This window comes from Brassica napus, chromosome C4, assembly GCF_020379485.1.
Source record: "Brassica napus cultivar Da-Ae chromosome C4, Da-Ae, whole genome shotgun sequence".
NCBI lineage: Eukaryota > Viridiplantae > Streptophyta > Magnoliopsida > Brassicales > Brassicaceae > Brassica > Brassica napus.
In genome coordinates, this window is record NC_063447.1 from 59348776 (window position 1) to 59366400 (window position 17625).

The 17625-nt window shown below is 35.4% G+C and overlaps 2 protein-coding genes across 2 annotated transcripts; one reads left to right on the forward strand and one right to left on the reverse strand.

Moving 5' to 3' along the window:
* The first annotated feature begins 8751 nt into the window (after positions 1 to 8751).
* Positions 8752 to 14450, forward strand: LOC106403307 (putative FBD-associated F-box protein At1g05080). The gene is made up of 3 exons (XM_013844151.3): positions 8752 to 10482; positions 10551 to 10685; positions 10771 to 14450. Exons 1-3 carry the CDS (start codon positions 9586 to 9588, stop codon positions 11047 to 11049), a joined length of 1311 nt encoding a protein of 436 aa, XP_013699605.1. The 5' UTR covers positions 8752 to 9585; the 3' UTR covers positions 11050 to 14450.
* A 117-nt stretch (positions 14451 to 14567) lies between these two features.
* LOC106404725 (protein LURP-one-related 8) lies at positions 14568 to 15580 on the reverse strand. The gene is made up of 2 exons (XM_013845410.3): positions 15237 to 15580; positions 14568 to 15025 (listed from the first exon to the last, which is right to left on the reverse strand). The coding sequence occupies exons 1-2, from the start codon at positions 15471 to 15473 to the stop codon at positions 14675 to 14677; spliced, it is 588 nt and encodes a 195-aa protein (XP_013700864.1). The 5' UTR covers positions 15474 to 15580; the 3' UTR covers positions 14568 to 14674.
* Positions 15581 to 17625: the final 2045 nt, after the last annotated feature.

Genomic DNA, 17625 nt, shown 5'->3' on the forward strand with positions numbered 1-17625 from the left:
TGATGGAAAATAATCATTATAACTTACACGCATTAACAAGCATCGAAGCAAGGCCATCCAGAATAGTTAACTTAACATTTGATATGATCATTCCAGCTTCTATCAAAATATATTCGTTTATATCCGCCAACAAGGATCTCTATTAAAACAAAAGACACTCAAGAAGTATACATGTAACGGTTATAAAATGCTGCCTTCTGATTCTCACTACCTGAAGGTTTTTAAGATTAAGTTTTTGCCTAGTGAAACCCGATCTACCCATGAGGGAGAACCACATCAGTTACCATAATTCATCAGCCTCATGTGACGTTATTGTTTGGGAATAGGTGGTGCAGAGATAGATACCATATTCAGATGGTGATCTCGTCATTCGAGAAAGCAGCAGGAATAGGGCGAAGTCATACACGTCGCTCGCACTGAAGACCATATCAAGACAGTTCCGGTGCTTGAAAGAGGCGATCGCTGGTCAGCTAAAAGCGGCCAATAAGAGCCTTGGAGAGGAAGATTCTGTTTCTGGTGTTGGGAGGCTTGAAGGGTCGTGGGTCGAGGCTCAAGTTCGTGGACCTCCATCACTTGAGACAGCAGAGAGTTCTTCAGCAACTTGGAAAATGATTCAACATCCTTCCAATAATGTTTGGAGACCTCAACGTGGTCTCCCCGAACGAACCGTCTCAGTCCTCTGTGCTTGGCTCTTCGAACACTTTCTTCATCCGTAAGTAACCCTCACAACATCTACTACTACTTTTCACTTATAAACAAACAAAGTCTTGGCTTTGTTTACATTATAGATAGAATCGTAAGGATTAGGACAAGCACATGATAGCCAAGCAAACAGGTACGCTTCAAATGACTCTTGTGTTAATTAATGCGAGTAAATAACACAAAAGTGTTCGGAAAGAATACTATTAGAGTTACAGTATGCATATGCATGCTTACAGTAGTAGAAACAATCTAATTTTCTAAAGTAATTTACATAAAATGAGTATATATGTAGATAAATGTTAATTTTCTATTTTTCTTTATTTTTCAGATTCTGTATAATTCATCTCGATCTTTTTAGATCTTTCTTTATTTTTGTGTTTATTTTTACTAATTTTTTATACTGTCGATTTTCTTTTTATTAGGTGTCGCGAGCGAACTGGTTTATAAACGTGAGAGTTCGGCAATGGAAGCCGATGGTGGAAGAGATGTATACATGGAGGAGATGAAGGAGCAGGGAAAGAACATTGGATCCATGGAGAAGACACCACATTTGGATCAAACTAAACAATGAAGATTATGCATTAAACAATTACTTAAAAATTAATATTTTATTATGAAAAATTATTACAGAGCAATATATTAAAAAAGAGCAATATATTAAAAAGTATTCTTGAGTATGTTTGATTTTTCCTAATCTTGATGTCTCAAATAAAGTCTGGAAAAAGTACCTGCAAAATAAGATAGAGTTATGAGAAAAACATAAGATAAAAAAATAAATCATATTTTAGTAGACTTTTTATTAAGTCTACGTAAAGTTATTGTTTAGTAGACTTTAGTTGAAGTTTACACTGACTAAAGTTTTCATATTTAAAAGTGTACATTAGAAAATTTGAAAATATTCTGTTCTCAAAGATATTTCAAAAATAGTTTTTTTTGTCATCCTTGTAACAAAGCAAAAACATAAAGTATGAATCTTTAAATTTAGTTCATTATAAACACAAAATATCGTATAATAAATATATGTAAAGCTTACATTTTTGGGAAGATGATTTTAAAACTTTGGAAGAGAATACCTGCAAAAAAAGATTAAAAATTAAAATCATATCTTGAGTAAGCTTCTAATGAAATATGCTTAAAATTCAAGGCTTGTAGACTTCTTTTCAAGTCTACCAACCCTAACTTTTAAGTAGACTTCAAGTCTACTCTATATAAAAAAAATAGATCTGAAATAAGTTAAATTCTAAAAAAGTTTTAAAAATATAATTTAATAGATAAAATAGTAATAATTAAAGACATAGAATTTGAATATGTAACTTTATTTTAATATAAATACTAGAACACATATTTAAAATCTATAGATGTAAACCTTACATTTTTGGGAGGAGAAGAAAACAACTATAGAAAAAAATAACTGCAAAACAAGATAAAATTATTAAAAAACATAGAAAATAATTAAAGTCATATTTTTGTAGCCTTCCAATGAAGTCTGCTTAAACTTTGTGGTTTAGTAAACTTCAAATGAAGTCTACTAGCTTTAGTAAACTTCTTTGGAAGTCTACACTGTCTGATAATTTTCAGATCTGAAAAAATCTATACATTTTGAAATTTGAAAATAATTTTAAATCTGAAAATACTTTTCAAAATAGAATTTATAAGATAAACTAGTAGCAAATTAATGCACAGAGCTTGATCTATAAATTTATTTGAATATAAACATATAAATACATATTTAAAATCTATTAATCTAAAACTTACATTTTTAGAGGAGAAATGAAATCCATGAGTGATAATACCTACAAAAAAAGATAATATTGTTAGAAATAAATAACATAAAAATACACATTTAAAATCTATAGATCTAAAACTTACATTTTTTAAAGGAGATGAAGATGAAAACCATGAATCATAATATCTAAAATGACAAGATAACATTGTGAGAAAGACTTGAGAAAATTTTAGAGAGAAAGAAGAGAAATGAGAGAGTTTTTGAAAGAATTGAGAGAATTTTAGGGAGAAGGAAGAGAGTTTTAGAGAGAAGGGAGAGGGTTTTAAAAACTTGTGCAGCCACTTTAGAGAGAGACTGTATTAATTTTGTTTATATAGGGAGACAAAAATGTAACTAGGTTAAAATTTACGATGCTGTAGACTTCTTTTGAAGTCTAATAAAATTAAAATTTTGGAGTAGATTTTACTATAACATAGTAGACCTTTTTAGAAGTATACTATAATAATTTCATTATTGTTGCTTATTCTTTATTATTTTAATAATTTTAATATATGATTTACTAAATTTTTTTCTTTATTTTTTAATAGTTATAGTTTATGATTTCATTTTTTCATGTGTGATGCGGCTGACGTGTATGTCAAGGAATATGAAGAAGAGAAGGTTCACCAATTTCTTATGGGTCTAGATGAAACAAGGTTTAGCAATGTCTGTGCTAACATTATTGGTTTGGAGGTGCTCCCTGATCTTAACTCGACATATCAAAGAGTAGTTCGAGAAGAGAAGAGACTTGGGGGAGCGCGTCTTGAAACTAAGGAGGCACCAGTGGGGTTCGTAGCAAAGACAATGCAGAGAGAAGGAGATGAAGGTGTGGCCAGAGGTCGTAACTCTATCATCTGTGGGAATTGTGGTCGCACCGGACACGAGAAGAAGGAGTGTTGGCAAATTATAGGCTTTCCGGAGTGGTTTACTGAGAGGAATTAGGCGAATGGAAGAGGTGGCAGAGGCAGAGGACGAGGAAGAATGAACTCGTCGAGAGCTAAAGCAGTGCAAACACCGAGTGCGTCTTCGTCTGGTAATCAAGGATCACAAGTGACACAGCTGAGTGCAGAGCAGTGGGTATCTCTCGCCTCGTTGCTTGAAAGCCAGAAGCCAACACCTATTCCAGACAGGTTAACCGGTACGGTACAAACTGGTGAAGTTATCATTGACACTGGGGCATCGCATCACATGACAGGGGATGTGTTCTTATTGAGCAATGTCCGAAGTATTATACCCTGTCCTGTGAGCTTCGCTGATGGAAGTCATGTGATGGCGACCAAGAGTGGTAGTTTGCGGTTGTCGGTGAAACTGACTTTGCAGAATGTTCTTTTTGTCCCAAATTTGAATTGTACTCTGTTGTCTGTGGCGAAGTTGCTTAGACAGACAGGTTGTTTAGCCGTATTTACAGATACATTGTGTATTTTGCAGGACCGTTTTACGAGGACTCTGATTGGAGCCGGTGAAGTCAAAAATGGTGTTTATGTTTATCGGGATGTCACGGTCGCGAGAGGACACAGAGTTAAAGCTTCAGAGGATCAGGCTGTGTGGCATCATCGTCTGGGACATCCTGCTTATGGTGTTTTGAGTTTTTTACCTTTTGTTTCTAGTGTTAAAGATGTTTTGAATAAGTTTGGTGGCTGCGACATTTGCTTTCAATCCAAACAAACAAGAGAAATGTTTTCTGAAAGTCTTAATAAAAGTTCTTCATCATTTGAGTTGATTCATGTAGATCTTTGGGGTCCTTATAGAGTACCATCTTCGTGTGGAGCCGTCTACTTTCTTACGATTGTGGATGACTTCTCCAGAGATGTTTGGATTCATCTCCTGCTAGAGAAAAGCGAAGTCAAAACAGTTCTTCTGAACTTCATTGCTCTTGCAACTCGTCAGTTTGGCAAGACAGTTAAGATCGTGAGAAGTGATAATGGGAGTGAGTTCATGTGCCTGTCTAAGTATTTCACAGAGGCAGGGAACGTGCATCAGACTTCATGCGTGGCGACGCCCCAGCAAAATGGACGTGTGGAGAGAAAGCATCGTCACATTTTGAATGTGGCAAGATCGATCTTGTTTCAGGCTAATCTTCCTGTAAAGTTTTGGGGAGAGAGTGTGTTGACGGCAGCTCATCTTATAAATAGAACGGCAACAAAGTTGCTCAAAGGTAAAACACCATATGAATGTTTGTACGGAAAACCTCCTTCGTATGATGATATTAAAATATTTGGGTGCTTGTGCTTTGCGCACAAATCAAGGAGATATAAGGATAAGTTTGGAGTACGCAGTGCGAGGTGTGTGTTTGTGGGATATCCTTACGCAAAGAAGGGTTGGAAGTTGTATGATCTAGACAGGGATGAGTTCTTTGTCTCAAGGGATGTGGTGTTCGATGAGGAAGTGTATCCTTATGCTGAGAAGAGAGCAATGCCTACAACACCAGTGGTGCCTCGGGTGGGGCGTGAACATTACGATGAGGAAGAGCAGGGCGAGGTGATAGGTGACTTGGAGAGAAGTTCTGAAGTTACTGACCAAATAGCGGTAGGCAGTGAACCTATTGTGTATGAGGTTACCGAGAAGACTGCAGAAACGGTAGGCAGTGAAGTTGAGAAACAGAGTAATCAGGGGGAGAGTGAAGAACTCTTGGGTCGTGGACATAGGAGATCGATCCCATCAGTCAAGCTGCGCGACTACGTTACATATAATGCTCAAGTGTGCCCCGATAAACATAACACCGTCACCGGTCTGCAGTCAGAGGCCTCTACAAACTGGTCAGGTAAGAAACAATCCTTGTATCCTATCACAGATTATGTGACTGATGATTTCTTCTCAGACCACCATCAAGCGATTCTTGCAGCGGTCAGTGCAGGTGTGATACCGAAAAATTACAAAGAAGCGTTTAGAGATAAGAGATGGAACAAAGCAGTGAAAGGAGAAGTAACTGCGCTTGAGCTTAGCAGGACATGGGATGTGGTTGACCTTCCTGCAGGAAAGAAAGCTATAGGATGCAAATGGGTGTTCACTATTAAGTACAATGCGGATGGAACAATAGAAAGATACAAAGCGAGACTGGTTTGTTGTGGCAACCAGCAAACTGAAGGAGAAGATTATGAAGAGACCTTCGCACCTGTTGCAAAGATGGATACCGTGCGCACACTGCTGGAAGTTGCTGCAGCAAAGAACTGGGAGGTGCATCAAATGGATGTTCACAACGCGTTCTTGCACGAAGACTTGGAAAAAGAAGTGTACATGAGATTGCCACCGGGATTTCAGTCAGATGATCCGAACAAGGTTTGTAAGCTGCGAAAGTCCTTGTACGGGTTAAAACAGGCGCCAAGGTGTTGGTTTGATAAGTTATCAAAGGCGCTTGAGAGGCTTGGATTTGTGCAGTCTTATGAGGATTATTCATTGTTCTATTACGTGAAGGGAGAGAAGAGTATAAGAGTTCTGGTCTATGTGGATGACTTAATTGTGGCACGGAATGATCTTGAACTGATCAAAAAGTTCAAGAAGAAGTTGAGTGAGATTTTTCACATGAAGGATCTTGGTAAGGCGAAGTACTTTCTTGGCATAGAGATTTGCAAGAGGACCTTTGGGAATGTATCTGTCTCAAAGAAAATATGCATTGGATATTATCAATGAAGCTGGTCTGTTGGGGAGCAAGCCGGTGGCCACACCAATGGAAGTGAATCATCAACTTCTGAGAAATAAGAGTCCGTTGTGTAAGAATCCAGCGCAGTTTCGGAGAGTGGTTAGACGCCTGGTGTACTTGACAATCACTAGACCAGACTTGTGTTATTCAGTTCATGTTCTTTCTCAGGTTATGCATGCGCCAAGGGAAGCACATTGGGACACAGCAATGAGAGTTATAAGATATCTCAAAGGTTCTCCGGGTCAAGGTATAATGTTGAAAGCAGATTGTGACTTGCATATACGAGCATATTGTGACTCCGATTGGGCCTCATGTCCGCGAACTAGAAGATCTCTATCTGCATATATGGTGATGTTGGGAACCTCACCGATAGCCTGGAAGACGAAGAAGCAGGACACGGTGTCGCATTCGTCGGCGAAGGCAGAGTATAGGGCTATGTCAGACGCCTTGAAGGAACTTCAGTGGTTGAAGAGGCTGTTAGCAGACCTTGGAGTTCAGCACAATGCACCTATGGACTTGTTCTGTGACAGCAAGTCAGCCATTTACATTGCAGCAAACCCAGTGTTCCATGAGCGTACTAAACGCGTTGAAAAGAACTGCCATAGTGTAAGAGATGGAGTTAAAGCTAAGCTCATTGCTACGAGACATGTGAGGACGACTGAGCAACTGGATGATATATTAACAAAGGCGTTGGGAAGTTCTGCATTTAGTTACTTGTTGTCCAAGTTTGGCGTGTGCGATTTACACGCTCCAACTTGAGGGGGAGTGTTAGGATCTAGAGGGTTCTAGATCCGAATCTATATAAGAGATAAGAACATACTGTTATAGATAAGTCCAAGCAGATATGAGAAGATATTAGGATCGTGAAGTATATATATGATGTAACGTAATACGAAGTAAATAACAAGTTATCATTCAAGTCATTCTCTTGTCTTTCAATATTCAAACATAAAAAAAAAAATTCAAGAGAACTTATTTGACAAAGAGATATATGCTCTTGATCTCTATATTCACATATGATGTATGCGAACGAAGCAAATGTCTCATTCTGAACCTCATGCCTCACAAATGAAAAAAAAAATAAAGCCTCCGATCACATCTATAATTTTGGAGATTCTCAATTCTAGTTCTCTAGCTGCTTTATTACAAAGCTTTTCGTTGAATCGTTCAATGAAATCAGCTTTCTTGATTCGGTGATGCAAGGACAGAAGAACTAGACAATCGCGCCCGCCATCTTCGATTGATAGGAATATAACCTGTATAGTTCCCTTAAAAATCAATAACATAATTTCAAAGGTATTTAGGGTTTCCAAACGCCAATCTCAGTTTGGTTTGGTAATAAACAATGGCCTAGCTAGTAATATAAATTGTTTTTCTTTTCCTCTCTCTCTCCTGATTTCCACTTAATTCTCGGCCCCAGTTGGGATGGATCTATGTAATATATTATAGAACATGCAAAAAAAAAAAAAAAATTTACTACTTCAATCTTTTATCCCTTCTTTTGAAATTATGCAAAGCAAAACAATGTGTGCGAATGTTTCAACAGACAGCCATATACAAAATTAATAAAATACAATACATCGACCAAACATTATACGTCGTAGATGAGTAATAATGTATGATCTTCTCCATTATACAATAGATAGTCACATGAGTAATAATGTATTGACTGGTTTTCTGTTATTCAACTATCTAGTGTGTAATTGGTTAAGATATAGTTGTTTTTACTTGGTGAAGAATTTATCCCTATACTCTCAAGAACTTTGACCAACTATTAGTACTGCTCCTTTCACGTTTCCTAAGGAAGTCCTACGACACTCCTTATGAAGAAAACCAGTCAAATATATATATATATATATATATATATATATATTAATATCGTTAAAATTAACTATATACCATATTAAATACACAAATATTTTAATTTTAAAATTTTATTTGAACATTTTTTTTTGATAAAAGTTATGAACAAATATTGACGACTTAATAGTTAAATTTTAAATTTTGCATTGATTTTTTTGTTTTAAATTATAAAGAGAAAAAAACTAGGATATCACCAAACCAAGTTTTTGTTCCCAAACTAGCACTCAAGGCTCAAAGTCACAAAAATATGTTTCATTAAAGAAGTAAATATACACTTATACTCCTTGGGTTAATTAATCAAAACCTTAGGGTTTAGAATTAAGGGGTGGAGTTTTGGAATTAGAGTTTAAAATTTTATAAAATAAAAAATAAATACTAAAAAATTGAAAATAAAAATTGAAAAAACAGTTTCAAAAAGTATTTTTGAATTATAAAAAGAAAATTTGAAAAAAAAAATAAAAAAAAAATTTGAAAAAAAAATTTCAGAAAAAAAAATTATAAAAAATTTCGAATCTGAAAACATATAATCTGAAACTATAAAAAAAAAATTATTTTTTTCATTTTTTATTTTTATTTTATTTGTTTTTATTTATTTTTGTTTGTTTATTAAATTTTAAACCAAGGGTATTATGAATATTTTATCCTTTAATGAATGTCATTTTTGTGACTTTCTCCTTCTAGTGTTATTTTTGAGACAAAAACTCAAAAGGTGCTATTATTGACAATTGCCCAATTATAAATAGCAAAAACTAATAAACATCACACAATGAAAAATTTTGTTATCAGTGATTCAAAGTTTTTATTATAAGAAGATATAAATGATCAAAAAAAAATTTGAGCAGAAAAAAAATCTTTAATAAATATCAATATTAAAATCATGATGGTCCGTGTTTGTGGAGCAATCATGATGGTTTTTGTTCAAACCAAATCAGAACCATGCAAAACATATTCATGGAGACGTTGAAAGTCATGATGGTCCATGTTTGTGGAGCAAGAAGCATCATTTTAAACGTTGTTTTTCTTTACTCATCCGTTTGAAAAGGTATACAATGTCATAAACATTCCCATACTTGAATTTGCCTCTTAATATTCTAACGTTTATTTCATAGAAACGAAAATCTTCTTTTGTGTGTGGCTCAGTTATTGTCTGACTTCGTTGCTTAAACCCATGAGCAACCAACAAGGGTTATTTAGTATTCAAATTAGTAAATAGTTTTTCTTATACCATTGAACCAAAACAAGGACCAAAACTTAATTTTAGTCTTTGGTCATATATGGCCGACGGGTTGTATATCGATTTTTGTAGTTTCCTTTTTCGTTTTTATTGGGGGATGGATAAGCTTATATGTATATGGGACTAGTTACGTATTAATATAAAGCCTAATGAATAAATATACAATATATATATATATATATTTTTTATATTTATTAGAGACTAAAAAGGAAATACTATATTTATATTTATTAGAGACTAAAAAGGAAATACTAAAGTTATATATATATATATATATATATATATCTGATCAGGACGACCGTATGAATCAAGAGAAGATTTGTTCTTCTTTTTTTTCACCGAATTAATCAACTGCCGATTCTCCTAGGGTTTAATCTGTCGAAGATGGCAGAAATTACTGAAAATCGTGGTGGTAGAGTTGAAGAGATAGGTTGTGAAGATAGGATCAGTGCCTTGCCGGATGATTTACTTGTGAGGATACTTTCGTCTATCCCGACAAAAGATGCTATTTCTACCATGATTCTGTCTAAGCGATGGCGTTTTGTCTGGACGATGCTGCCCATACTTGCGTACCAAGAAAGCAAAAGCAAAATAAGTGTTTGGTGGTTTCTTAACAAGTCAATGGAATTGCACAAAGCACCTGTCCTACATAACTTGTCTATCCAACTAGGTCGACGTTGTCCTACTGATGCTGATGTCGGAAAGTGGGTTGAAAACGCTGTTAATCGTGGCGTGAGAGAGCTATTTTTCACGCTACAATGGTCCGCAGATCCAACCAGATTGCCTAAGAGGCTTAACACATGCAAAACTCTCTTGCATCTAAAACTCTCCCACAAGATTCTCGTGGATTTTCCTACTTCTTCTTGCCTCCCATCCCTGGAAAAACTCGAACTTTACTATGTGGTGTATAAAGACGAGGCTTCTCTTGATGCGCTCTTATCTAGCTGCCCAGTTCTTGAGTTACTGTCTGTGATGCGTAAAGAGGATGACAACGTTGCCAAGTTCACTGTAAAAGTGCCTTCTTTACGGGTCTTAGTGTATTTTAATGCCATGTCACCAGATGAGAATGATGTAGTAGATCCCGGTAGGTCTTTAGTTGTGGATACTCCTGCATTAAAACACTTTTATATTGGTGACCATTCAGGAGACTCTTGGTCGATCAAGAGTATGCCTTGTCTCCTGAATGCTTCTATTAGTGGTCAGAGTTTCCATGATACATGCAAGTTGTTAAAATCTGCTTATGCAGTCACGTCTCTTGAGTTGGATTTGACAGATGAATTGGTAACTCTCTCCTATCGATCTTTGATCCCATTGTTGCATCTACTTATGTCTTTTCTTCATCATTGCAGGCTGTGTATTGTAGCACCATCGAATTCCCACAGCTGATACAGTGTACCATATCACCATGCAACTCAGACTGGATGGATTCACTCATTTTTTTTCTTCGGAATACTCCTAAACTAAAAAAATTTACTGTTGACTATGTAAGTATCCTCTTAACTAATGAAAATTCTTATTGTAGCTAGCACCATCAAATTCTCACGGCTGCAAGTAATTATTAATTCTCAGAGTTTAACCGATGAACCTCCTGACGCCTCTGCTTCATGGATGCTACGGTTCCCTCGTCCAGAATGCTTGTCATCAAGTCTGGAGAAGTTTGAACTGATAGACTATGGAGGAAGAATAGAAGAGAAAGAATTGGTGGAATACATCCTAGAAACTTCCAAGTGTTTAAAGACTGTCACAATCTCCTTGAGGTCCAAACTTAAAAACAAAAAGAAAAAAATGAAGAGGCTGAATGCTATATTCCTAAGGTTCAATAGCATTTCATTTTCTGTTCAAACTTAAACATAACTAATTTAGGTTCCTATTTTTTTATCTACTGTTAAAGTTTGTTATTAGGTTTTGGACACATTTATCTAATTATCAAACGTTTGTTTGCTTTTCTTTGATGCCCTTCTGTGGTTTTGGACACATTTATCTAATTATCAAACGTTAGTTAGGTTCAAAGATTTTATCAAAAAGAATTGTTCAAAGTAAACCGAAGAGGATCAGTGCCTAAAACACGAACCTCCCAACAGCAACAGCACTTCAAATATTCTCCCACCTTAAGTTTCATCCTGTTATGAAAGACTCCTCAAAACTTCCTCGTCGAGCACTTCACGTAACCTAAATGGACTACCTTGGGCTACATACGAATGAAGTCTCCTCTCCTTCGTTACACTCCTAGCAATCAAGAAAGCACTTTCGCTCGTTTCGCTCGTCACAAGATCCACCTTCCAATCGGTTACCTTCCTCAGAACTTCCGTTATCTCCATACTATACGCACGAAACGCCGGCCAAGCGTTTGGTCTGTTTAAAGACCCCACTAATTCTGAAGCTTCTATCTCAAAACTCACATTAGGCACTCGATGAGACACCATACTCTCCACTGCCCAAATCAGACCCAGCCGCTTAGCCTCAAGCAGGGAAGGCACTCCATTGAAAGCTCTTCTACTGTGTAACATGGCATCACCAGAATTATTCCTCACGATCCAACCCATCCCAGCCAGAAGAAGAAGAGTGAGAGTGTCAGTAACCGGTCACACACATGCATCATGCATGCCATGGGCCACGAACAATATATGTATCCAACTTCTTTACAAAATAATTGAAGATAACACTGCATGGGGGTTTCTATATTCACTTTCTGAAGTAGTGAGCAAAACTAAATCAGATCCGAATTACCTTGCATGAAATGTTGGTAGCCGAGCTGGAAGTTGATCAGATGCCCAGAAGCAATAGGAGCAAAAGCAAAACGCTAAAAGGGTTTAGCAAACTTGGAATTTCAGTTCATATAAAAAGTGGGGTTTCTAGTGAAGTAGCTTATCTTTCTACTTTCTACACAATCTTCTGTGTTGGCTTCAGGAACTTGAACGCCTGAAGTAGCTGGTTCAGATGTCTCTCACTTCTTCAGAAGGAAACTTGTCATCAAGCTCGTGCAATATGAACTAGATCATGAAAACATCACTATGAGACAAGGTTACACTAGAGAACTTAATGAATCCAGTGCACCTGATGACGTTTCTTGATAATAACAACAATGGAGGATAATTATATTAATCTGAACTTAAAGAGAGGATATATGTCCTCCCAGTTCTCATTACATGAGGGTATCTACTTACCAAGATTCTACTTTAGCCAAGTGAACCCCATTTACCAATTACCACCACATGGAACATCTAAACCTAAAAGAAGCTGCATTATCGACCCAATAGCTCATACAAAAGTTGGATATTAATCTCTATGAATGGACAACGAGGTTGAAAGATCGATTCCTATGAATGAAAATGTGATGTATAAAATCTAGACTCTTATCTGGGTGAACATGGTTCCAGGCTTGATCAACCAAGAATATGTCTGTGCCCCATGATTACACAAAGTTTCAACCTCGGACTCCAGCTAAGCCTGTACCAAAAGAATAATGTTTCTTCAGTTACCAATCAAACTCAGTTTTCGACTGAAATTGATATTTTTCTTAAAGTGAACCCAAGTAAGTACCAAATGGTGGCTTAAACTGTGTGACTTATTTGTTTTCAGTTTTATAGACACATTATAATTAAGACCGAAAATCTAAATTTTGCATGATGGAAAATAATCATTATAACTTACACGCATTAACAAGCATCGAAGCAAGGCCATCCAGAATAGTTAACTTAACATTTGATATGATCATTCCAGCTTCTATCAAAATATATTCGTTTATATCCGCCAACAAGGATCTCTATTAAAACAAAAGACACTCAAGAAGTATACATGTAACGGTTATAAAATGCTGCCTTCTGATTCTCACTACCTGAAGGTTTTTAAGATTAAGTTTTTGCCTAGTGAAACCCGATCTACCCATGAGGGAGAACCACATGGAACTTCTTAACCTAAAAAAAAAATATATCAACAAATTACCTAGACTATTTTCTGGTTGTATATGGTTCCAGGCTTCCAGCCTTGATCATGTTCTATCATAGGTATCGACCGACAGTAATAATGTAAATGTGGACGTTAATATCGAGAGACGTGGCATTATTAATTCCCAAGAGACGCACTTACTTTGGAGAAGTTGAAGTCATTACTTTATGTAAGCAAGTAAACCGATAAATTAATGTTCAATTTGGTTTTTGTAAGATAGCACTTTGGTTTGGGCTATTTAACTCACTGGTCCATACGGTGGATCTAGTTAGGCCCAATGATTTCCCATAACAAAAAAACCTCTCTAATTATTTGCTTGATTTTCGGTTCGGTTTGGTTGACTGTGATGTTTCGGTTTGATTTGGTTATATACGACGCTGAAGAAATTTACAAAATAGTTGCAATAAAAGAATTTCTTTCTATAAGGTAAGTTTTTTACTCTAGATAATGAGATGAAGAGTTATCAAATCAAACATAAAATCCCGAGGGATAGTAAATGATCGAGTGCGTGTAAAGACAGAGGATAGTGCGTCTAAATTGAGTCTTCTTCAGTAAGGTGGAACATAGCCAGAGTTTCTGGTTGCGTTGGAGAGATGCTAATTTCTGTGTCAATCCTCCTTTCTTTCCTCGCCAACTTCTCTGCTTTCTTTCTTTCCTTGTCTTTTTTGGCATTTTCTTCAGCCTCCAATCTGGCTTCTTCAGCCATCAGAAGCTCCTCTTTAGCCTTCAAAAGCTTCTCTTCAGACATAAAGAGTTGTGGGCAACAAGAGTTCAAGTACTGAACGTAGCTGAACTAGTCACAAATTCATAATAACATACATAATAACATCTAGCGATCGATTAGGTATACCAAATCGTGTGAATCAGAGTGACTTACATTAGCGATGTCAGCAGCAACATGGAGGTTAGCATTCATCAAAGCTCTGGAACCAAGAAAATTATCCACGAATCTCTCCGTGAATCTGCAAAACAAGAGATAGAGAGAATCTGAATCAAATAAGATGAGAGACTGAAACAGAAAACAAGAGAATCATCAGGATTTAGACAAAGCGTTGACTGATAAGTACGATCTGAATGTACCTCACATGTGCACAATATTTGTAATTTATTTTCAGACATAAATGTTGACATTAGACAATAGTAAAGTGTAGCTAGAAGGGAACATAAAAGTTTATAGCATATCCATTGATAATTTGGAATTGCTTTGTAACGAGTTGTTTTATACATTTGCGGTATATAGGTAAAACATTAAACTTCTTGTTTTTGTTTTGTTTTCTTTGTACTCAACATCAAACTTTCATAACCGACAAATAGCAGGCTTATCACCAGCCTCAACGACGACTCCTTTTGCTGAACCGTCCCACAAAAGTTGCATCAATAATTGACCGAACTTATGTACTATCAAGGCGAAGAAAAAAAACTGACACCAAAACTTGGCTCGTTCTTGTGTAACATATAAGAAAAACACATGCATAAATTACACAATAACAAAGAACTAATATTACTTACAAAGCTTAAAAAAGAAAATTCAATATCTAAACATTTGGTCGAGAATGATGGTAAATGCCATGGCCACACGAGGCTCCATCTCCGATTCAACTATAAGTTTAAAAACATCTTTTCCAAATGCAACTCCTCCGACCATTGCCTCTTTCCTCTTGATCTCAGCTGCTTTCTTCTTGTTCATCCTCTCGTCCAATATTTTGCAGCTTCTTTGGCCGAATGATCCTTCTATCTCGTATAGTAATGTCTTCTTGGTGCTAACCCACGCCAAGCTCCTCCGGTTTGTCATTATACTAACGTTTTTTCTCGCTGTGAATATTGGGTCTCTTTGTGTTTCTCCATCGTACACCATCCAGCAATCTCCCAGGCTCAGTTTCTAAATACATAAATTTAGAAAGGAAAATTCAAGATTAGTTTCATAATAATATGGTTATATATACTTTGAAAAAACAAACATGGTAAAGATTCATTATGTGGATCTATCATGTTATAATAGTTGACCATTTTGGATGATTAAAATAACAAGAATATATCGTTCAAGACTTAGGTTATCAAACGGAATATAGAAACAAAGAGAGAACATGTACCTTGCGGCGGATGGAGAGGAGAGGTAAGCCGGAAGCGTCCATAAGGACGATCTTGTCTTTAGTAGAGTTCATGTAATTGTCAACCCTAAAGACAAGATCTCCACTAGAGTTGTAAACTGTGAATCCATCACAGTTGAAGAGAAGGGACTTCTTCCACACCGTTAAAACGGCTGCTGCTTTACTATCGCACAAGCTCTCCTCGCAAGTGTTTGGGAACTTTGGGTGAACTTTTGTCATCTATTTTCTTTGTTTTTGTCTTGTTTTCGTTTGGTGAGTTCTGATGATTGTTGTTGGAGTAGATGAGTTGATCTTTGTTTGTTGGACAAATGATAAGAGGTCGTTGCGTGTTTATAAATACTATTGTAGAAAGTGAGAAAGAATGTGATGCTTAAATGAAAAAAATGGTGTCATCTTCTTGTTGTCCACTAGAGAGATATCGTTGTCAGTCTATTACTATAAGATATCTACTAGTCGCAAATTTAGGTACTTGTTTAAAAATATATATTTATGTAAATTAATTGATTCCTTGCAATAATCAAATATTATTAATTGTACCAGCTTTAATCTCACCTAAACTCCAGCAAAATATCATTTAGAAACCTTGTATTTTGTCCCTACAAAATAACGTATGGTTTCACGTAGATTATGCTAATATTTAATCTAAAGTTCTTGTTATATATAAAAGAAAATAATTCATCACTAACTCTAGTTTTTCTAATTCATTTGGTCGATATTTTAGAGAACTTTACCAAATGAACCGATTAATATATATACTGTATATTGTTGGTAACTGCATGGCGTTTTTAAATATTGATAAACTAACTAATTGTTCAAGGCAAATTTAAAAAAAAATGTTTAAAAAATGTTTTTATCATCATTTATTAACGATTCTTTCATGCATCTTATTTTCTCTTCTATATACGTTTTTATAATTTATAGAAAAATATTATTTACACGTCATACATTTGTACAATCTTTCTCTCTATATTTGTGTGTACATTTTTGTTATGATCACTGATAGAGAATATTATTGTCTCAAAAGAAAAGGAAAAGAATCTATACCATGAAAAACCTACGGGCCATAATCCATCGCCATTTCGAGTGCATCTTTTTACAATGAAAAGACGAGTTTCTATATGAAATATACTTCCAACTTTTTGCATTAATAAGGATTTCTGCTGGATTAACGCATTATTCTCGAAAATTTGAACCCATAGGCCAAAGTAACATATGATATATCTTCTCTATGTGGATCAACTTGTAGCATGTTCCAAATCCCCAAACCTGGTTATTGGCTCGATAAGACCAATTATGTTTCATTAATATATTATATATATATATATATATATTATCAAGCTTTGAATAATTACCATGGACATTTTGAGCAAAGTGAAAAACATAATCTAGTGGGAGGATAAGAACGGGTGGAAAGCAAAGTTCAAATATATATAAATAAACAAAAAGCAATTTTAAAGTTTGAAACAAGGACATGACATAGAAACGAGTTAAGAAATCGAGTTTTGAACCAATCCTTGGTTTTAATATGATGTATGATGAATAATCAAAGCTTGAGAATAAAATTATGTGGCTGAGAAGCGATCAGCGGTGGAAGAGAGAAGACAAAGCCATCCCAACAAAATTCCACCAATTATTTTATTTTAAAAGTTTAATATAATATTTTCCTTGTGATATTTTTCCTACGTCCATTGTTATAACAAAATGTCCCACTTACGTTGACATCTCTCTTACATTTTTGTATTCATTTCGTTATCTATCGTTTGTTTATAAACAAAAAGATTGCGGTTTATGCGTCATATGCCCACAAAAAGTGATTACGACCTAGAGGTAAGAAAGACACGTCCCACTTTTCACCAAGTGAAGTGATTGATAACTACGTTCTGAACTTGGAACAATATATGTTTCTCTTTGCTTTCATGTATAGTGTATATTGGTGTGAATACAACCTACGTTGTTTCTCCTACCAAATCTGATTCCTCACCTTAGTAGCTGTACCTTAGTGTGTGTGTTTTGTATTATATGATCATTTTGCATCCTACTACATAGTCCGTCATTATCAAATGGGTATTAAGAGCATCTTTAGCTCTAATCAACTTTTCATTCTTTGAAATTTGAAATGCTTCAATTCTATTCTATTTTCATATAACAAAGTAAAAAATGAAGCCAGTTTATAAATGGAATAATGTATTTATTTTATTGTTAGTTGTTTCATTTTTTACTTCAAAATAGAATATGAATAAAATAAAACTCAAATCCGTTATAGGAATAATACATTAGATATATATATGCTATAAGTGAATGTAGTTGTTTGAGCAAATCTATGTAACCTGGTACGTACTACTTCCGTTTCAAAATGTTACATACTTTAGAT

What these genes read in the sequence shown, in the direction of transcription:
- LOC106403307 (XM_013844151.3), top strand. Translation starts at nt 9,586, where the DNA reads ATGGCAGAAATTACTGAAAATCGTGGTGGTAGAGTTGAAGAGATAGGT. An exon ending in TGGATTTGACAGATGAATTG is followed by an intron (nt 10,483 to 10,550) that starts GTAACTCTCTCC and finishes TCATCATTGCAG; the next exon opens with GCTGTGTATTGTAGCACCAT. An exon ending in AAAAATTTACTGTTGACTAT is followed by an intron (nt 10,686 to 10,770) that starts GTAAGTATCCTC and finishes ATTAATTCTCAG; the next exon opens with AGTTTAACCGATGAACCTCC.
- LOC106404725 (XM_013845410.3), bottom strand. Translation starts at nt 15,473, where the DNA reads ATGACAAAAGTTCACCCAAAGTTCCCAAACACTTGCGAGGAGAGCTTG. An exon ending in TCCTCTCCATCCGCCGCAAG is followed by an intron (nt 15,026 to 15,236) that starts GTACATGTTCTC and finishes TTATGTATTTAG; the next exon opens with AAACTGAGCCTGGGAGATTG.